This window comes from Dendropsophus ebraccatus, chromosome 5, assembly GCF_027789765.1.
Source record: "Dendropsophus ebraccatus isolate aDenEbr1 chromosome 5, aDenEbr1.pat, whole genome shotgun sequence".
In the NCBI taxonomy this organism is placed as follows: Eukaryota; Metazoa; Chordata; class Amphibia; order Anura; family Hylidae; genus Dendropsophus; species Dendropsophus ebraccatus.
In genome coordinates this window covers 5,808,221-5,830,432 of record NC_091458.1, presented here as the reverse complement: position 1 = coordinate 5,830,432, position 22,212 = coordinate 5,808,221, and the positions used below count along the sequence as shown (strand labels likewise).

At 49.9% G+C, this 22,212-nt stretch overlaps 1 protein-coding gene across 1 annotated transcript; it reads right to left on the bottom strand.

The window, feature by feature from the left end:
* Positions 1-21,341, bottom strand: LOC138792209 (oocyte zinc finger protein XlCOF22-like). Its single transcript, XM_069969352.1, has 2 exons — positions 20,910-21,341; positions 1-1,172 (listed from the first exon to the last, which is right to left on the bottom strand). Exons 1-2 carry the CDS (start codon positions 20,974-20,976, stop codon positions 184-186), a joined length of 1,056 nt encoding a protein of 351 aa, XP_069825453.1. The 5' UTR covers positions 20,977-21,341; the 3' UTR covers positions 1-183.
* Positions 21,342-22,212: the final 871 nt, after the last annotated feature.

Sequence of the window (22,212 nt, the reverse complement as noted above, 5' to 3'; positions counted from 1 at the left end):
ATTTTGTGAAAGTGTAAAACAAACCAGGATCTGCAGGGACTAAGATCAGAGAGTGTGACTTATTATGCAGGCTTCTTCTGGTTTTCATCCACTTTCTTTGCTCCCCTTCAAATCCTTCCCCAAACGGGTCTGAGATGATCTGGCGTTGACGCAAACACTTCCCACATTCTAAACATGAACAGTTCAACTGTGCAATTTTTTCAAATGAATAAGAAGATTTGTTTTGGTTCTAAATTTTTTTCCACACTCTGAACATGAATATGGCTTCTCTCCTGTATGAGTTCTCTTATGTATGGTAAGGAGTGAATTACGTGTAAAACATTTCCCACATTCCGAACATGCAAATGGTTTCTCACCTGTGTGAGTTCTCTTGTGTTTAATAAGGCTTGATGGATTTGTAAAACTTTTCTCGCACTCTGAACATGAATATGGTTTCTCCCCTGTGTGACTTATCTTATGCATAATAAGGCCTTCTTTAGATGCAAAACATTTCCCACATTCTGGACATGAATATGGCTTCTCTCCTGTGTGAGTCCTCATATGTTTACCAAGATCCGATTTACTTTTAAAACATTTCCCACATTCTGAACATGGATATGGCTTTTCTCCTGTGTGAATTCTTTCATGTTTGACAAGATCTGACTTATTTCTACAAGATCTTCCACATTCTGCACATGAATACGGCTTCTCGTCAGTGTGAATTCTCTCATGTTTACAAAGAAGTGCCTTACTCCTAAATTCTTTCCCACATTCTGAACATGAATATGGCTTCTCTCCTGTGTGAATTCTCTCATGTGTTACAAGATCTAATTTCTTTGTGTAACATTTCCCACATACTGCACATGAATACGGCATCTTTGTGTGAATTCTCTCATGATTAACAAGATTTCCCTTGGCAGTAAAATTTTTCCCACATTCTGCGCATGGAAACGTCTTCTCCCCAGTGTGACTTCTTTTGGGTGCTATAAGATCTGAGCGCTGTGTACGCTGTATATCCTCAGGATGCTGATCTGTATGGGAGGTAACAGCCCGGGATGGGCCGGGGGACGGGTCCCCAACATTAGGGGGGTGATAGGAGAGATATGTAATGTGAAATCCTGCAGGTACATTAAGGATAAGGAGGTTTCCTCCCGAGGAGTGCCGCACCACCTCTGCAGCTGGGCCGGGATTTTCTGTTTGAAAAAAAAGTTACGGAATATGTTATATAACCAAACTACAAAGGAGGTAACCTTATCACATTCCTATTATACTGATGTCAGCACCGGCACCGACTACCTGAGCTCCTCAGCACCAACACTGACTACCTCAGCACCATCTACCTCAGCTCCTCAGCAACAGCACCGACTACCTGAGCTCCTCAGTACCAACACTGACTACCTCAGCACCATCTACCTCAGCTCCTCAGCAACAGCACTGACTATGTTAGCTCCTCAGCACAGGCACCGACTTCCTCAGCTCCTCAGCACCAGCACAGACTACCTCAACACCGGCACCGACTACCTCAGCTCCTCAGCACTGATTACCACAGCTCCTCAGCACAGGCACCGACTACCTCAGCATCAACTGCCTCAGCTCCTCAGCACCATAACGTACAAAACTTTCTGGGTGTCTCGGGAATACAAAAGCAGCAAGGAGTACAGCATATGAGCCGCACCCTATATAAGAGCAGGGAGGAGTACGGTGTATGAGCCGCTCCCTATATAAGAGCAGGGAGGAGTACAGCATATGAGCCGCTCCCTATATAAGAGCAGTGAGGAGTACGGTGTATGAGCCGCTCCCTATATAAGAGCAGGGAGGAGTACGATGTATGAGCTGCTCCCTATATAAGAGCAGGGAGGAGTACAGTGTATGAGACGCTCCCTATATAAGAGCAGGGAGGAGTACAGTGTATGAGCCGCTCCCTATATAAGAGCAGGGAGGAGTACAGTGTATGAGCCGCTCCCTATATAAGAGCAGGGAGGAGTACAGTGTATAACCCGCTCCCTATATAAGAGCAGGGAGGAGTACAGTGTATGAGCCGCTCCCTATATAAGAGCAGGGAGGAGTACAGTGTATGAGCAGCTCCCTATATAAGAGCAGGGAGGAGTACAGTGTATGAGCCGCTCCCTATATAAGAGCAGGGAGGAGTACAGTGTATGAGACGCTCCCTATATAAGAGCAGGGAGGAGTACAGTGTATAACCCGCTACCTATATAAGAGCAGGGAGGAGTACAGTGTATGAGCCGCTCCCTATATAAGAGCAGGGAGGAGTACAGTGTATGAGCCGCTCCCTATATAAGAGCAGGGAGGAGTACAGTGTATGAGCCGCTCCCTATATAAGAGCAGGGAGGAGTACGGTGTATAACCCGCTCCCTATATAACAGCAGGGAGGAGTACAGTGTATGAGCAGCTCCCTATATAAGAGCAGGGAGGAGTACAGTGTATGAGCCGCTCCCTATATAAGAGCAGGGAGGAGTACAGTGTATGAGCCGCTCCCTATATAAGAGCAGGGAGGAGTACAGTGTATAACCCGCTCCCTATGTAAGAGCAGGGAGGAGTACAGTGTATGAGCCGCTCCCTATATAAGAGCAGGGAGGAGTACAGTGTATGAGCCGCTCCCTATATAAGAGCAGGGAGGAGTACAGTGTATGAGCCGCTCCCTATATAAGAGCAGGGAGGAGTACAGTGTATGAGCCGCTCCCTATATAAGAGCAGGGAGGAGTACAGTGTATAACCCGCTCCCTATATAAGAGCAGGGAGGAGTACGATGTATGAGCTGCTCCCTATATAAGAGCAGGGAGGAGTACAGTGTATGAGACGCTCCCTATATAAGAGCAGGGAGGAGTACAGTGTATGAGCCGCTCCCTATATAAGAGCAGGGAGGAGTACAGTGTATGAGCCGCTCCCTATATAAGAGCAGGGAGGAGTACAGTGTATAACCCGCTCCCTATATAAGAGCAGGGAGGAGTACAGTGTATGAGCCGCTCCCTATATAAGAGCAGGGAGGAGTACAGTGTATGAGCAGCTCCCTATATAAGAGCAGGGAGGAGTACAGTGTATGAGCCGCTCCCTATATAAGAGCAGGGAGGAGTACAGTGTATGAGACGCTCCCTATATAAGAGCAGGGAGGAGTACAGTGTATAACCCGCTACCTATATAAGAGCAGGGAGGAGTACAGTGTATGAGCCGCTCCCTATATAAGAGCAGGGAGGAGTACAGTGTATGAGCCGCTCCCTATATAAGAGCAGGGAGGAGTACAGTGTATGAGCCGCTCCCTATATAAGAGCAGGGAGGAGTACAGTGTATAAACCGCTCCCTATATAAGAGCATGGAGGAGTACAGTGTATGAGCCGCTACCTATATAAGAGCAGGGAGAAGTACAATGTATAACACGCTCCCTATATAAGAACAGGGAGGAGTACGGTGTATAACCTGCTACCTATATAAGAGCAGGGAGGAGTACAGTGTATGAGACGCTCCCTATATAAGAGCAGGGAGGAGTACAGTGTATGAGCCGCTCCCTATATAAGAGCAGGGAGGAGTACAGTGTATGAGCCGCTCCCTATATAAGAGCAGGGAGGAGTACGGTGTATAACCCGCTCCTATATAAGAGCAGGGAGGAGTACAGTGTATGAGCCGCTCCCTATATAAGAGCAGGGAGGAGTACGGTGTATAACCCGCTACCTATATAAGAGCAGGGAGGAGTACAGTGTATGAGACGCTCCCTATATAAGAGCAGGGAGGAGTACAGTGTATGAGCCGCTCCCTATATAAGAGCAGGAGGAGTACAGTGTATGAGCCGCTCCCTATATAAGAGCAGGGAGGAGTACAGTGTATGAGCCGCTCTTATATAAGAGCAGGGAGGAGTACAGTGTATGAGCCGCTCCCTATATAAGAGCAGGGAGGAGTACAGTGTATGAGCCGCTCCCTATATAAGAGCAGGGAGGAGTACGATGTATGAGCCGCTCCTATATAAGAGCAGGGAGGAGTACAGTGTATAACACGCTCCCTATATAAGAGCAGGGAGGAGTACAGTGTATGAGCCGCTCCCTATATAAGAGCAGGGAGAAGTACGGTGTATAACCTGCTCCCTATATAAGAGCAGGGAGAAGTACAGTGTATGAGCCGCTCCCTATATAAGAGCAGGGAGGAGTACAGTGTATGAGCCGCTCCCTATATAAGAGCAGGGAGGAGTACAGTGTATGAGCCGCTCCCTATATAAGAGCAGGGAGGAGTACAGTGTATGAGACGCTCCCTATATAAGAGCAGGGAGGAGTACAGTGTATGAGCCGCTCCCTATATAAGAGCAGGGAGGAGTACAGTGTATGAGCCGCTCCCTATATAAAGAGCAGGGAGGAGTACAGTGTATGAGCCGCTCCCTATATAAGAGCAGGGAGGAGTACGGTGTATGAGCCGTTCCCTATATAAGAGCAGGAAGGAGTACAGTGTATGAGCCGCTCCCTATGTAAGAGCAGGGAGGAGTACGGTGTATGAGCCGTTCCCTATATAAGAGCAGGGAGGAGTACAGTGTATGAGCCGCTCCCTATATAAGAGCAGGGAGGAGTACAGTGTATAACCCGCTCCCTATATAAGAGCAGGGAGGATTACGGTGTATAACCCGCTCCCTATATAAGAGCAGGGAGGAGTACGGTGTATAACCCGCTACCTATATAAGAGCAAGGAGGAAGACGGTGTATAACCCGCTCCCTATATAAGAGCAGGGAGGAGTACAGTGTATGAGCCGCTCCTTATATAAGAGCAGGGAGGAGTACAGTGTATAAGCCGCTCCCTATATAAGAGCAGGGAGGAGTACAGTGTATGAGCCGCTCCCTATATAAGAGCAGGGAGGAGTACAGTGTATAACCCGCTACCTATATAAGAGCAGGGAGGAGTACAGTGTATGAGACGCTCCCTATATAAGAGCAGGGAGGAGTACAGTGTATGAGCCGCTCCTTATATAAGAGCAGGGAGGAGTACAGTGTATGAGCCGCTCCCTATATAAGAGCAGGGAGGAATACAGTGTATGAGCCGCTCCCTATATAAGACAGGGAGGAGTACAGTGTATGAGCCGCTCCCTATATAAGAGCAGGGAGGAGTACAGTGTATGAGACGCTCCCTATATAAGAGCAGGGAGGAGTACAGTGTATGAGCCGCTCCCTATATAAGAGCAGGGAGGAGTACAGTGTATGAGCCGCTCCCTATATAAAGAGCAGGGAGGAGTACAGTGTATGAGCCGCTCCCTATATAAGAGCAGGGAGGAGTACGGTGTATGAGCCGTTCCCTATATAAGAGCAGGAAGGAGTACAGTGTATGAGCCGCTCCCTATGTAAGAGCAGGGAGGAGTACGGTGTATGAGCCGCTCCCTATATAAGAGCAGGGAGGAGTACAGTGTATAACCCGCTCCCTATATAAGAGCAGGGAGGAGTACGGTGTATAACCCGCTCCCTATATAAGAGCAGGGAGGAGTACGGTGTATAACCCGCTACCTATATAAGAGCAAGGAGGAGTACGGTGTATAACCCGCTCCCTATATAAGAGCAGGGAGGAGTACAGTGTATGAGCCGCTCCTTATATAAGAGCAGGGAGGAGTACAGTGTATAAGCCGCTCCCTATATAAGAGCAGGGAGGAGTACAGTGTATGAGCCGCTCCCTATATAAGAGCAGGGAGGAGTACAGTGTATAACCCGCTCCCTATATAAGAGAAGGGAGGAGTACAGTGTATAACCCGCTCCTTATATAAGAGCAGGGAGGAGTACAGTGTATGAGCCGCTCCCTATATAAGAGCAGGGAGGAGTACAGTGTATGAGCCGCTCCCTATATAAGAGCAGGGAGGAGTACAGTGTATAACCCGCTCCCTATATAAGAGCAGGGAGGAGTACAGTGTATAACCCGCTCCCTATATAAGAGCAGGGAGGAGTACAATGTATGAGACGCTCCCTATATAAGAGCAGGGAGGAGTACGATGTATGAGACGCTCCCTATATAAGAGCAGGGAGGAGTACAGTGTATGAGCCGCTCCCTATATAAGAGCAGGGAGGAGTACAGTGTATGAGACGCTGCTTATATAAGAGCAGGGAGGAGTACAGTGTATGAGCCGCTCCCTATATAAGAGCAGGGAGGAGTACAGTGTATGAGCCGCTCCCTATATAAGAGCAGGGAGGAGTACGGTGTATAACCCGCTCCCTATATAAGAGCAGGGAGGAGTACAGTGTATAACACGCTCCCTATATAAGAGCAGGGAGGAGTACAGTGTATGACCCGCTCCCTATATAAGAGCAGGGAGGAGTACAGTGTATGAGCCGCTCCCTATATAAGAGCAGGGAGGAGTACAGTGTATGAGCAGCTCCCTATATAAGAGCAGGGAGGAGTACAGTGTATGAGCCAGCTCCCTATATAAGAGCAGGGAGGAGTACAGTGTATGAGCCGCTCCCTATATAAGAGCAGGGAGGAGTACAGTGTATGAGCCGCTCCCTATATAAGAGCAGGGAGGAGTACACGATGTATGAACCGCTCCCTATATAAGAGCAGGGAGGATTACAGTGTATGAGCCGCTCCCTATATAAGAGCAGGGAGGAGTACAGTGTATGAGCCGCTCCCTATATAAGAGCAGGGAGAGTACGTGTATACCGCGTCCCTATCAAGAGCAGGGAGGAGTACAGTGTATGAGCCGCTCCCTATATAAGAGCAGGGAGGAGTACAGTGTATGAGCCGCTCCCTATATAGAGCAGGGAGGAGTACAGTGTATAGACCGCTCCTATATAAGAGCAGGGAGGAGCTACAGTGTATGAGCCGCTCCCTATATAGAGCAGGGAGGAGTACAGTGTATAACCGCTCCCTATATAAGAGCAGGAGGAGTACAGTGTATGACACGCTCCCTATATAAGAGCAGGGAGGATACAGTGTATAGACCGCTCCCTATATAAGAGCAGGGAGGAGTACAAGTGTATGAGCGACTCCCTATATAAGAGCAGGGAGGAGTACAGTGTATAACCCGCTCCCTATATAAGAGCAGGGAGGAGTACAGTGTATAAACCGCTCCCTATATAAGAGCAGGGAGGAGTACAGTGTATGAGCGCTCCCTATAGAAGAGCAGGGAGGAGTACAGTGTATGAACCGCTCCCTATATAAGAGCAGGGAGAGTACAGTGTATGAGCCGCTCCCTATATAAGAGCAGGGAGGAGTACAGGTATGAGCCGCTCCCTATATAAGAGCAGGGAGGAGGTACGTGTATAACCGCTCCTATATAAGAGCAGGGAGGATACAGTGTATGAGCCGCTCCCTATATAAGAGCAGGGAGGAGTACAGTGTATGAGCCGCTCCCTATGATAAGAGCAGGAGGAGTACGGTGTATAAACGCTCCTATATAAGAGCAGGGAGGAGTACCAGTGTATGAGCACGCTCCCTATATAAGAGCAGGGAGGCGTACAGTGTATGAGCCCGCTCCCTATATAAGAGCAGGGAGGAGGACAGTGTATGAGCCGCTCCCTATATAAGAGCAGGGAGGAGTACGTGTATGAGCCCGCTCCCGATATAAGAGCAGGGAGGAGTACAGTGTATGAGCCGCTCCCTATAGAAGAGCAGGAGGAGTACGTGTATGAGCCGCTACCTATATAAGAGCAGGGAGGAGTACAGTGTATGAGACGCTCCCTATATAAGAGCAGGGAGGAGTACAGTGTATGAGCCGCTCCCTATATAAGAGCAGGGAGGAGTACAGTGTATGAGCCGCTCCCTATATAAGAGCAGGAGGAGTACAGTGTATGAGCCGCTCCCTATATAAGAGCAGGGAGGAGTACAGTGTATGAGACCGCTCCCTATATAAGAGCAGGGAGGAGTACAGTGTATGAGCCGCTCCCTATATAAGAGTCAGGGAGGAGTACGAGTGTATGAGCCGCTCCCTATATAGAGAGCGGGAGGAGTACAGTGTATAACACCGCTCCCTATATAAGAGCAGGGAGGGAGTACAGTGTATGAGCCGCTCCCTATATAGAGCAGGAGGAGTACGGTGTATGAGCGCTCCCTATATAAGAGCAGGGAGGAGTACGGTGTATAACCGCTCCCTATATAAGAGCAGGGAGGAGTACAGTGTATGAGCCGCTCCCTATATAAGAGCAGGGAGGAGTACAGTGTTGAGCCGCTCCCTATATAATAGCAGGGAGGAGTACAGTGTATGAGCCCGCTCCTATTAAGAGCAGGGAGGAGTACAGTGTATGAGCCGCTCCCTATATAAGAGCAGGGAGGAGTACAGTGTATGAGCCGCTCCTTATATAAGAGCAGGGAGGAGTACAGTGTATGAGCCGCTCCCTATATAAGAGCAGGGAGGAGTACAGATGTATAAGACCGCTCCCTATATAAGAGCAGGGAGGAGTACAGTGTATGAGACCGCTCCCTATATAAGAGCAGGGAGGAGTACGTGTATAGAAGCACGCTCCCTATATAAGAGCAGGGAGGAGTACAGTGTATGAGCCGCTCCCTATAATAAGAGCAGGGAGGAGTACAGTGTATAAGCCGCTCCCTATATAAGAGCAGGGAGGAGTACAGGTGTATGAAGCCGCTCCCTATATAAGAGCAGGGAGGAGTAAGTGTATGAGCCGCTCCCTATATAAGAGCAGGGAGGAGTACAGTGTATGAGCCGCTCCTTATATAAGAGCAGGGAGGAGTACAGTGTATGAGCCGCTCCCTATATAAGAGCAGGGAGGAGTACGGTGTATGAGCCGCTCCCTATATAAGAGCAGGGAGGAGTACAGTGTATGAGCCGCTCCCTATATAAGAGCAGGGAGGAGTACAGTGTATGAGACGCTCCCTATATAAGAGCAGGGAGGAGTACAATGTATAACCCGCTCCCTATATAAGAGCAGGGAGGAGTACAGTGTATGAGCCGCTCCCTATATAAGAGCAGGGAGGAGTACGGTGTATAACCCGCTCCCTATATAAGAGCAGGGAGGAGTACAGTGTATGAGCCGCTCCCTATATAAGAGCAGGGAGGAGTACAGTGTATGAGCCGCTCCCTATATAAGAGCAGGGAGGAGTACAGTGTATGAGCCGCTCCCTATATAAGAGCAGGGAGGAGTACAGTGTATGAGCCGCTCCCTATATAAGAGCAGGGAGGAGTACAGTGTATGAGCCGCTCCCTATATAAGAGCAGGGAGGAGTACAGTGTATGAGCCGCTCCCTATGTAAGAGCAGGGAGGAGTACAGTGTATGAGCCGCTCCCTATATAAGAGCAGGGAGGAGTACAATGTATGAGCCGCTCCCTATATAAGAGCAGGGAGGAGTACAGTGTATGAGCCGCTCCCTATATAAGAGCAGGGAGGAGTACAATGTATAACCCGCTCCCTATATAAGAGCAGGGAGGAGTACAGTGTATAACCCGCTCCCTATATAAGAGCAGGGAGGAGTACAGTGTATAACACGCTCCCTATATAAGAGCAGGGAGGAGTACAGTGTATGAGCCGCTCCCTATATAAGAGCAGGGAGGAGTACAGTGTATAACCCGCTCCCTATATAAGAGCAGGGAGGAGTACGGTGTATGAGCCGCTCCCTATATAAGAGCAGGGAGGAGTACAGTGTATGAGCCGCTCCCTATATAAGAGCAGGGAGGAGTACAGTGTATGAGACGCTCCCTATATAAGAGCAGGGAGGAGTACGGTGTATAACCCGCTCCCTATATAAGAGCAGGGAGGAGTACAATGTATAACCCGCTCCCTATATAAGAGCAGGGAGGAGTACAGTGTATGAGCCGCTCCCTATATAAGAGCAGGGAGGAGTACGGTGTATAACCCGCTCCCTATATAAGAGCAGGGAGGAGTACAGTGTATGAGCCGCTCCCTATATAAGAGCAGGGAGGAGTACAGTGTATGAGCCGCTCCCTATATAAGAGCAGGGAGGAGTACAGTGTATGAGCCGCTCCCTATATAAGAGCAGGGAGGAGTACAGTGTATGAGCCGCTCCCTATATAAGAGCAGGGAGGAGTACGGTGTATGAGCCGCTCCCTATATAAGAGCAGGGAGGAGTACGGTGTATAACCCGCTCCCTATATAAGAGCAGGGAGGAGTACAGTGTATGAGCCGCTCCCTATATAAGAGCAGGGAGGAGTACAGTGTATGAGCCGCTCCCTATATAAGAGCAGGGAGGAGTACAGTGTATGAGCCGCTCCCTATATAAGAGCAGGGAGGAGTACAGTGTATGAGCCGCTCCCTATATAAGAGCAGGGAGGAGTACAGTGTATGAGCCGCTCCCTATATAAGAGCAGGGAGGAGTACAGTGTATGAGCCGCTCCCTATATAAGAGCAGGGAGGAGTAAGATGTATGAGACGCTCCCTATATAAGAGCAGGGAGGAGTACAGTGTATGAGACGCTCCCTATATAAGAGCAGGGAGGAGTACAGTGTATAAACCGCTCCCTATATAAGAGCAGGGAGGAGTACAGTGTATGAGCCGCTACCTATATAAGAGCAGGGAGGAGTACAGTGTATCAGACGCTCCCTATATAAGAGCAGGGAGGAGTACAGTGTATGAGCCGCTCCCTATATAAGAGCAGGGAGGAGTACAGTGTATGAGCCGCTCCCTATATAAGAGCAGGGAGGAGTACAGTGTATGAGCCGCTCCCTATATAAGAGCAGGGAGGAGTACAGTGTATGAGCCGCTCCCTATGTAAGAGCAGGGAGGAGTACAGTGTATGAGCTGCTCCCTATATAAGAGCAGGGAGGAGTACAGTGTATGAGCCGCTCCCTATATAAGAGCAGGGAGGAGTACAGTGTATGAGCCGCTCCCTATATAAGAGCAGGGAGGAGTACAGTGTATGAGCCGCTCCCTATATAAGAGCAGGGAGGAGTACAGTGTATGAGCCGCTCCCTATATAAGAGCAGGGAGGAGTACAGTGTATAACCCGCTCCTTATATAAGAGCAGGGAGGAGTACAGTGTATGAGCCGCTCCCTATATAAGAGCAGGGAGGAGTACAGTGTATAACCCGCTCCCTATATAAGAGCAGGGAGGAGTACAGTGTATGAGCCGCTCCCTATATAAGAGCAGGGAGGAGTACAGTGTATGAGCCGCTCCCTATATAAGAGCAGGGAGGAGTACAGTGTATGAGCCGCTCCCTATATAAGAGCAGGGAGGAGTACAGTGTATAACCCGCTCCCTATATAAGAGCAGGGAGGAGTACGGTGTATGAGCCGCTCCCTATATAAGAGCAGGGAGGAGTACGATGTATGAGCTGCTCCCTATATAAGAGCAGGGAGGAGTACAGTGTATGAGCCGCTCCCTATATAAGAGCAGGGAGGAGTACAGTGTATAACCCGCTCCCTATATAAGAGCAGGGAGGAGTACAGTGTATGAGCCGCTCCCTATATAAGAGCAGGGAGGAGTACAGTGTATGAGCCGCTCCCTATATAAGAGCAGGGAGGAGTACAGTGTATGAGTCGCTCCCTATATAAGAGCAGGGAGGAGTACAGTGTATGAGCCGCTCCCTATATAAGAGCAGGGAGGAGTACAGTGTATGAGCCGCTCCCTATATAAGAGCAGGGAGGAGTACAGTGTATAACCCGCTCCCTATGTAAGAGCAGGGAGGAGTACAGTGTATGAGCCGCTCCCTATATAAGAGCAGGGAGGAGTACAGTGTATGAGCCGCTCCCTATATAAGAGCAGGGAGGAGTACAGTGTATGAGCCGCTCCCTATATAAGAGCAGGGAGGAGTACAGTGTATAACCCGCTCCCTATATAAGAGCAGGGAGGAGTACGGTGTATGAGCCGCTCCCTATATAAGAGCAGGGAGGAGTACGATGTATGAGCTGCTCCCTATATAAGAGCAGGGAGGAGTACAGTGTATGAGACGCTCCCTATATAAGAGCAGGGAGGAGTACAGTGTATGAGCCGCTCCCTATATAAGAGCAGGGAGGAGTACAGTGTATGAGCCGCTCCCTATATAAGAGCAGGGAGGAGTACAGTGTATGAGCCGCTCCCTATATAAGAGCAGGGAGGAGTACAGTGTATAACCCGCTCCCTATATAAGAGCAGGGAGGAGTACAGTGTATGAGCTGCTCCCTATATAAGAGCAGGGAGGAGTACAGTGTATGAGCCGCTCCCTATATAAGAGCAGGGAGGAGTACAGTGTATAAACCGCTCCCTATATAAGAGCAGGGAGGAGAACAGTGTATGAGCCGCTCCCTATATAAGAGCAGGGAGGAGTACAGTGTATGAGCCGCTCCCTATATAAGAGCAGGGAGGAGTACGGTGTATGAGCCGCTCCCTATATAAGAGCAGGGAGGAGTACAGTGTATGAGCCGCTCCCTATATAAGAGCAGGGAGGAGTACAGTGTATAAACCGCTCCCTATATAAGAGCATGGAGGAGTACAGTGTATGAGCCGCTACCTATATAAGAGCAGGGAGAAGTACAATGTATAACACGCTCCCTATATAAGAACAGGGAGGAGTACGGTGTATAACCTGCTACCTATATAAGAGCAGGGAGGAGTACAGTGTATGAGACGCTCCCTATATAAGAGCAGGGAGGAGTACAGTGTATGAGCCGCTCCCTATATAAGAGCAGGGAGGAGTACAGTGTATGAGCCGCTCCCTATATAAGAGCAGGGAGGAGTACGGTGTATAACCCGCTCCCTATATAAGAGCAGGGAGGAGTACAGTGTATGAGCCGCTCCCTATATAAGAGCAGGGAGGAGTACGGTGTATAACCCGCTACCTATATAAGAGCAGGGAGGAGTACAGTGTATGAGACGCTCCCTATATAAGAGCAGGGAGGAGTACAGTGTATGAGCCGCTCCCTATATAAGAGCAGGGAGGAGTACAGTGTATGAGCAGCTCCCTATATAAGAGCAGGGAGGAGTACAGTGTATGAGCCGCTCCCTATATAAGAGCAGGGAGGAGTACAGTGTATGAGCCGCTCCCTATATAAGAGCAGGGAGGAGTACAGTGTATGAGCCGCTCCCTATATAAGAGCAGGGAGGAGTACGATGTATGAGCCGCTCCCTATATAAGAGCAGGGAGGAGTACAGTGTATAACACGCTCCCTATATAAGAGCAGGGAGGAGTACAGTGTATGAGCCGCTCCCTATATAAGAGCAGGGAGAAGTACGGTGTATAACCTGCTCCCTATATAAGAGCAGGGAGAAGTACAGTGTATGAGCCGCTCCCTATATAAGAGCAGGGAGGAGTACAGTGTATGAGCCGCTCCCTATATAAGAGCAGGGAGGAGTACAGTGTATGAACCGCTCCCTATATAAGAGCAGGGAGGAGTACAGTGTATGAGACGCTCCCTATATAAGAGCAGGGAGGAGTACAGTGTATGAGCCGCTCCCTATATAAGTGCAGGGAGGAGTACAGTGTATAACCCGCTCCCTATATAAGAGCAGGGAGGAGTACAGTGTATGAGCCGCTCCCTATATAAGAGCAGGGAGAAGTACGGTGTATAACCTGCTCCCTATATAAGAGCAGGGAGAAGTACAGTGTATGAGCCGCTCCCTATATAAGAGCAGGGAGGAGTACAGTGTATGAGCCGCTCCCTATATAAGAGCAGGGAGGCAGTACAGTGTATGAGCGCTCCCTATATAAGAGCAGGGAGGAGACAGTGATGAGCCGCTCCCATATAAAGAGCAGGGAGGAGTACAGTGTATGAGCCGCCCCATATAAGAGCAGGGAGGAGTACGGTGTATGAGCCGTTCCCTATATAAGAGCAGGAATGGAGTACAGTGTATGAGCCGCTCCCTATGTAAGAGCAGGGAGGATGTACAGTTGATGAGCCGCTCCCTATATAAGAGCAGGAGGAGTACAGTGTATAAACCAGCCTCCCTATATAAGAGCAGGGAGGAGTACGGTGTATAACCCGCTCCCTATATAAGAGCAAGGAGGAGTACGGTGGTATAACCCGCTCCCTATATAAGAGCAGGAGGAGTACAGTGTATGAGCCGCTCCTTATATAAGAGCAGGGAGGAGTACAGTGTATAAGCCGCTCCCTATATAAGAGCAGGGAGGAGTACAGTGTATGAGCCGCTCCCTATATAAGAGCAGGGAGGAGTACAGTGTATAACCCGCTACCTATATAAGAGCAGGGAGGAGTACAGTGTATGAGACGCTCCCTATATAAGAGCAGGGAGGAGTACAGTGTATGAGCCGCTCCTTATATAGAGGCAGGGAGGAGTACAGTGTATGAGCCGCTCCTATATAAGAGCAGGGAGGAATACAGTGTATGAGCCGCTCCCTATATAAGACAGGGAGGATGTACAGTGTATGAGCCGCTCCCTATATAAGAGCAGGGAGGAGTACAGTGTATGAGACGCTCCCTATATAAGAGCAGGGAGGAGTACAGTGTATGAGCCGCTCCCTATATAAGAGCAGGGAGGAGTACAGTGTATGAGCCGCTCCCTATATAAAGAGCAGGGAGGAGTACAGTGTATGAGCCGCTCCCTATATAAGAGCAGGGAGGAGTACGGTGTATGAGCCGTTCCCTATATAAGAGCAGGAAGGAGTACAGTGTATGAGCCGCTCCCTATGTAAGAGCAGGGAGGAGTACGGTGTATGAGCCGTTCCCTATATAAGAGCAGGGAGGAGTACAGTGTATGAGCCGCTCCCTATATAAGAGCAGGGAGGAGTACAGTGTATAACCCGCTCCCTATATAAGAGCAGGGAGGAGTACGGTGTATAACCCGCTCCCTATATAAGAGCAGGGAGGAGTACGGTGTATAACCCGCTACCTATATAAGAGCAAGGAGGAGTACGGTGTATAACCCCGCTCCCTATATAAGAGCAGGGAGGATGTACAGTGTATGAGCCGCTCCTTATATAAGAGCAGGGAGGAGTACAGTGTATAAGCGCTCCATATATAAGAGCAGGGGAGGAGTACAGTGTATGAGCGCTACCCTATATAAGAGCAGGAGGAGTACAGTGTATAACCCGCTCCTTATATAAGAGCAGGGAGGAGTACAGTGTATGAGCCGCTCCCTATATAAGAGCAGGGAGGAGTACCAGTGTATGAGCCGCCTCCTTATATAAGAGAGCAGGGAGGGAGTACAGTGTATACCCGATCACTCCTATATAAGAGAAAGGGAGGAGTACAGGTGTATAACCCCGCTCCTTATATAAGAAGGCAGGAGGATCCAGTGTATGGAGCCGCTCCCTATATAAGAGCAGGGAGGATTACAGTGTATGGAGCCGGCTCCCTATATAGAGCAGGGGGAGAGTACAGTGTATGAAGCCCGCTCCCTATTATAAAGAAGCAGGGAGGAGTACAGTGTATACCCGCTCCCTATATAAGAGCAGGGAGGAGTACAGTGTATAACCCGCTCCCTATATAAGAGCAGGGAGGAGTACAATGTATACCCGCTCCCTATATAAGAGCAGGGAGGAGTACGATGTATGAGACTGCTCCCTATATAAGAGCAGGGAGGAGTACAGTGTATAGCCGCTCCCTATATAAGAGCAGGGGAGAGTAACAGTGTATGAGACGCTGCTTATATAAGAGCAGGGAGGAGTACAGTGTATGAGCCGCTCCCTATATAAGAGCAGGGAGGAGTACAGTGTATGAGCCGCTCCCTATATAAGAGCAGGGAGGAGTACGGTGTATAACCCGCTCCCTATATAAGAGCAGGGAGGAGTACAGTGTATAACACGCTCCCTATATAAGAGCAGGGAGGAGTACAGTGTATGAGCTGCTCCCTATATAAGAGCAGGGAGGAGTACAGTGTATGAGACGCTCCCTATATAAGAGCAGGGAGGAGTACAGTGTATGAGCCGCTCCCTATATAAGAGCAGGGAGGAGTACAGTGTATGAGCCGCTCCCTATATCAGAGCAGAGAGGAGTACAGTGTATAACCCGCTACCTATATAAGAGCAGGGAGGAGTACAGTGTATGAGCCGCTCCCTATATAAGAGCAGGGAGGAGTACAGTGTATGAGCCGCTCCCTATATAAGAGCAGGGAGGAGTACAGTGTATGAGCCGCTCCTTATATAAGAGCAGGGAGGAGTACAGTGTATGAGCCGCTCCCTATATAAGAGCAGGGAGGAGTACAGTGTATAAGCCGCTCCCTATATAAGAGCAGGGAGGAGTACAGTGTATGAGACGCTCCCTATATAAGAGCAGGGAGGAGTACGGTGTATGAGCCGCTCCCTATATAAGAGCAGGGAGGAGTACAGCGTATGAGCCGCTCCCTATATAAGAGCAGGGAGGAGTACAGCGTATAACACGCTCCCTATATAAGAGCAGGGAGGAGTACAGTGTATAACACGCTCCCTATATAAGAGCAGGGAGGAGTACAGTGTATGAGCCGCTCCCTATATAAGAGCAGGGAGGAGTACAGTGTATGAGCCGCTCCCTATATAAGAGCAGGGAGGAGTACAGTGTATGAGCCGCTCCCTATATAAGAGCAGGGAGGAGTACAGTGTATGAGCCGCTCCCTATATAAGAGCAGGGAGGAGTACAGTGTATGAGCCGCTCCCTATATAAGAGCAGAGAGGAGTACAGTGTATAACCCGCTACCTATATAAGAGCAGGGAGGAGTACAGTGTATGAGCCGCTCCCTATATAAGAGCAGGGAGGAGTACAGTGTATGAGCCGCTCCCTATATAAGAGCAGGGAGGAGTACAGTGTATGAGCCGCTCCCTATATAAGAGCAGGGAGGAGTACAGTGTATGAGCCGCTCCTTATATAAGAGCAGGGAGGAGTACAGTGTATGAGCCGCTCCTTATATAAGAGCAGGGAGGAGTACAGTGTATGAGCCGCTCCCTATATAAGAGCAGGGAGGAGTACAGTGTATAAGCCGCTCCCTATATAAGAGAAGGGAGGAGTACAATGTATAACCCGCTCCCTATATAAGAGCAGGGAGGAGTACAGTGTATGAGACGCTCCCTATATAAGAGCAGGGAGGAGTACAGTGTATAACACGCTCCCTATATAAGAGCAGGGAGGAGTACAGTGTATGAGCCGCTCCCTATATAAGAGCAGGGAGGAGTACAGTGTATAACCCGCTCCTTATATAAGAGCAGGGAGGAGTACAGTGTATGAGCCGCTCCCTTTGTAAGAGCAGGGAGGAGTACAGTGTATGAGCCGCTCCTTATATAAGAGCAGGGAGGAGTACAGTGTATGAGCCGCTCCCTATATAAGAGCAGGAAGGAGTACAGTGTATGAGCCGCTCCCTATATAAGAGCAGGGAGGAGTACAGTGTATGAGCCGCTCCCTATATAAGAGCAGGGAGGAGTACAGTGTATGAGCCGCTCCCTATATAAGAGCAGGGAGGAGTACAGTGTATAACCCCCTCCCTATATAAGAGCAGGGAGGAGTACAGTGTATAACCCGCTCCCTATATAAGAGCAGGGAGGAGTACAGTGTATGAGCCGCTCCCTATATAAGAGCAGGGAGGAGTACAGTGCATAACACGCTCCCTATATAAGAGCAGGGAGGAGTACAGTGTATGAGCCGCTCCCTATATAAGAGCAGGGAGGAGTACAATGTATAACCCGCTCCCTATATAAGAGCAGGGAGGAGTACAGTGTATAACCCGCTCCCTATATAAGAGCAGGGAGGAGTACAGTGTATAACCCGCTCCCTATATAAGAGCAGGGAGGAGTACAGTGTATGAGCCGCTCCCTATATAAGAGCAGGGAGGAGTACGGTGTATAACCCGCTCCCTATATAAGAGCAGGGAGGAGTACAGTGTATGAGCCGCTCCCTATATAAGAGCAGGGAGGAGTACAGTGTATGAGCCGCTCCCTATATAAGAGCAGGGAGGAGTACAGTGTATGAGCCGCTCCCTATATACGAGCAGGGAGGAGTACAGTGTATGAGCCGCTCCCTATATAAAGAGCAGGGAGGAGTACAGTGTATGAGCCGCTCCTATATAAGAGCAGGGAGGAGTACAGTGTATGAGCCGCTCCCTATGTAAGAGCAGGGAGGAGTACAGTGTATGAGCCGCTCCCTATATAAGAGCAGGGAGGAGTACAATGTATGAGCCGCTCCCTATATAAGAGCAGGGAGGAGTACAGTGTATGAGCCGCTCCCTATATAAGAGCAGGGAGGAGTAAAATGTAATAACCCGCTCCCTATATAAGAGCAGGGGAGGAGTACAGTGTATAACCCGCTCCCTATATAAAGCAGGGAGGAGTACAGTGTATAACACGCTCCCTATATAAGAGCAGGGAGGAGGTACAGTGTATGAGCCGCTCCCTATATAAGAGCAGGGAGGAGTACAGTGTATAACCCGCTCCCTATATAAGAGCAGGGAGGAGTACGGTGTATGAGCCGCTCCCTATATAAGAGCAGGGAGGAGTACAGTGTATGAGCCCGCTCCCTATATAAGAGCAGGGAGGAGTACAGTGTATGAGACGCTCCCTATATAAGAAGCAGGGAGGAGTACGGTGTATAACCCGCTCCCTATATAAGAGCAGGGAGGAGTACAATGTATAACCCGCTCCCTATATAAGAGCAGGGAGGAGTACAGTGTATAGAGCCGCTCCCTATATAAGAGCAGGGAGGAGTACGGTGTATAACCCGCTCCCTATATAAGAGCAGGGAGGAGTACAGTGTATGAGCCGCTCCCTATATAAGAGCAGGGAGGAGTACAGTGTATGAGCCGCTCCCTATATAAGAGCAGGGAGGAGTACAGTGTATGAGCCGCTCCCTATATAAGAGCAGGAGGAGTACAGTGTATGAGCCGCTCCCTATATAAGAGCAGGGAGGAGTACGGTGTATGAGCCGCTCCCTATATAAGAGCAGGGAGGAGTACGGTGTATAACCCGCTCCCTATATAAGGAGCAGGGAGGAGTACAGTGTATGAGCCGCTCCCTATATAAGAGAGGGAGGAGTACAGTGTATGAGCCGCTCCCTATATAAGAGCAGGGAGGAGTACAGTGTAATGAGCCCTCCCTATATAAGAGCAGGGAGGAGTACAGTGTATGAGCCGCTCCCTATATAAGAGCAGGGAGGAGTACAGTGTATGAGCCGCTCCCTATATAAGAGCAGGGAGGAGTACAGTGTATGAGCCGCTCCTTATATAAGAGCAGGGAGGAGTACAGTGTATAAACCGCTCCCTATATAAGAGCAGGGAGGAGTACAGTGTATGAGCCGCTCCCTATATAAGAGCAGGGAGGAGTACAGTGTATGAGCCGCTCCCTATATAAGAGCAGGGAGGAGTACAGTGTATGAGCCGCTCCCTATATAAGAGCAGGGAGGAGTACAGTGTATGAGCCGCTCCCTATATAAGAGCAGGGAGGAGTACAGTGTATGAGCCGCTCCCTATATAAGAGCAGGGAGGAGTACAGTGTATAACCCGCTACCTATATAAGAGCAGGGAGGAGTACGGTGTATAACCCGCTCCCTATATAACAGCAGGGAGGAGTACAGTGTATAACCCGCTCCTTATATAAGAGCAGGGAGGAGTACAGTGTATGAGCCGCTCCCTATATAAGAGCAGGGAGGAGTACAGTGTATAACCCGCTCCCTATATAAGAGCAGGGAGGAGTACAGTGTATGAGCCGCTCCCTATATAAGAGCAGGGAGGAGTACAGTGTATGAGGCGCTCCCTATATAAGAGCAGGGAGGAGTACAGTGTATGAGGCGCTCCCTATATAAGAGCAGGGAGGAGTACAGTGTATAACCCGCTCCTTATATAAGAGCAGGGAGGAGTACAGTGTATGAGCCGCTCCCTATATAAGAGCAGGGAGGAGTACAGTGTATGAGGCGCTCCCTATATAAGAGCAGGGAGGAGTACAGTGTATGAGCCGCTCCCTATATAAGAGCAGGGAGGAGTACAGTGTATGAGCCGCTCCCTATATAAGAGCAGGGAGGAGTACAGTGTATAACCCGCTCCCTATATATGACGCACATGATATGATGTGTAATACCTGGAGCTAAATCCCTGATAGGACAGAAAACTCTTCCTTATCATCAATTGCACAGATTAGGGAAGAAGGGAAGTGACCTGCAATGTGGTAGTGACAGGAAGGAGAGGAAGGGACGTCCTGGGTGGATCCCATTACAGAGCGGAGCTGATGCTGAGACCAACACCGTAATATCCCTGTCACCCCCCTCACTATACTGCACTATACATATATACACAGGGGGTCACGGGGCCTGAAGGGTTACTGTAATGTAGCTGTAAGGTGGAGCCCCCCCTTATAACCCTGTCACCTCCCTCACTATACTGCACTATACATATATACACAGGGGGGGGGGGCTGAAGGGTTACTGTAATGTAGCTGTAAGGTGGAGCCCCCCCTTATATCCCGGTCACCTCCCTCACTATACTACACTATACATATATACACAGGGGGTCACGGGGCCTGAAGGGTTACTGTAATGTAGCTGTAAGGTGGAGCCCCCCCTTATATCCCTGTCACCTCCCTCACTATACTGCACTATACATATATACACAGGGGGTCACCGGGGCCTGAAGGGTTACTGTAATGTAGCTGTAAGGTGGAGCCCCCCCTTATATCCCTGTCACCTCCCTCACTATACTGCACTATACATATATACACGGGGGGGGGGGGGGGGGGGGGTGGGGGGGGGGGGGGGGGGGGGTGGGGTCTGAAGGGTTACTGTAATGTAGCTGTAAGGTGGAGCCCCCCCTTATATCCCTGTCACCTCCCTCACTATACTGCACTATACATATATACACAGGGGGGGGGGGGGGGCTGAAGGGTTACTGTAATGTAGCTGTAAGGTGGAGCCCCCCCTTATATCCCTGTCACCTCCCTCACTATACTGCACTATACATATATACACAGGGGGGGGGGGGCTGAAGGGTTACTGTAATGTAGCTGTAAGGTGGAGCCCCCCTTATATCCCTGTCACCTCCCTCACTATACTGCACTATACATATATACACAGGGGGTCACCGGGGCCTGAAGGGTTACTGTAATGTAGCTGTAAGGTGGAGCCCCCCCTTATATCCCGGTCACCTCCCTGTGTACCTCCATTATACCATACCTGGGGTAGCAGCTCCCGGCGTCTCCTCCTCCTTCACCTCACTCATACACCGGGGATCGCTCCTCATCCTCTCTTCTTCTTCTTCTTCCTCTTTAATCCTGTGATTTCCCTCCGGACAGTCCTGGGAATACAGAGGACGGGGACATCTCTCTGCTGGATTTCTCCTCCTGGATCCATCTGTAGGGAAGACACAGGGACTGAGTACATTGTGTATATGTGATGAGGGATGATGGGGGTCTCGGTGCCCCTCCCCCCTGGTCTCCTCTATAATCAGTAGGTCTCCTCTTACCCGGTGATGTGAGGGGCGGCTGATCCTCCATCATGGCCTCCTTGTACACATCCTTGTGTCCTTCTACATACTCCCACTCCTCCATGGAGAAATAGACGGTGACGTCCTGACACCTTATAGGAACCTGACACACACAATGATGGCGTCATCCTCCAGACACCTCCCACCTTGGTGTTATATGTCCCAGCATTCCCAGCAGCATTGCTCACCTCTCCAGTCAGGAGCTCAGTCATCCTGGTGGTCAGTTCTAGGATCTTCTGCTCATGGATCAGTGATGGAGGTGGAGGATCTGTGATGGGGCTGCTGCTCCAGCCTCCTGACACAGGGGGCGCCACACACTCACCACACCACTTCTTCACTACTGTGTAATCCTGTGTATGGTGAGACACTGATCACTACAGAGAGTCTAACAATCCTTCCCCTCTCCAGTCATCTCCCTGTATTATCTAGATCAGGGGTGGGGAACCTTTTCCATGTCGAGGGCCGGTCGGGCATTAATAAAATCATTCGAGGGCCGCATACCGTGCGCGGCAGTTAGTAGCGGGGGTTTGCAGCACCCAGGACAAGGCAAAGTATTGTTCCCCTAGTGCCCCTGCTATTGTAGTTAACCCCCAGTGATGCCCCTTGTAGTCTAGTTAACCCCCAAGTCATGTCCCTGGTAGCCTAGTTGTCCCCCCCCCATCAGGCATGTCCCTGGTAGCCTAGTTATTCCCCCCCCCCCATCAGTCATGTCTCTGGTAGCCTAGTTATTCCCCCCCCCCCATCAGTTATGTCCCTGGTAGCCTAGTTATTCCCCCCCCCATCAGTCATGTCTCTGGTAGCCTAGTTGTCCCCCCCCCCCCATCAGTCATGTCCCTGGTAGCCTAGTTATTCCCCCCCCATCAGTCATGTCCCTGGTAGCCTAGTTATTCCCCCCCCCCCCCCCATCAGGCATGTCCCTGGTAGCCTAGTTGTGTCCCCCCATCAGTCATGTCCCTGGTAGCCTAGTTGTCCCCCCCCATCAGTCATGTCCCT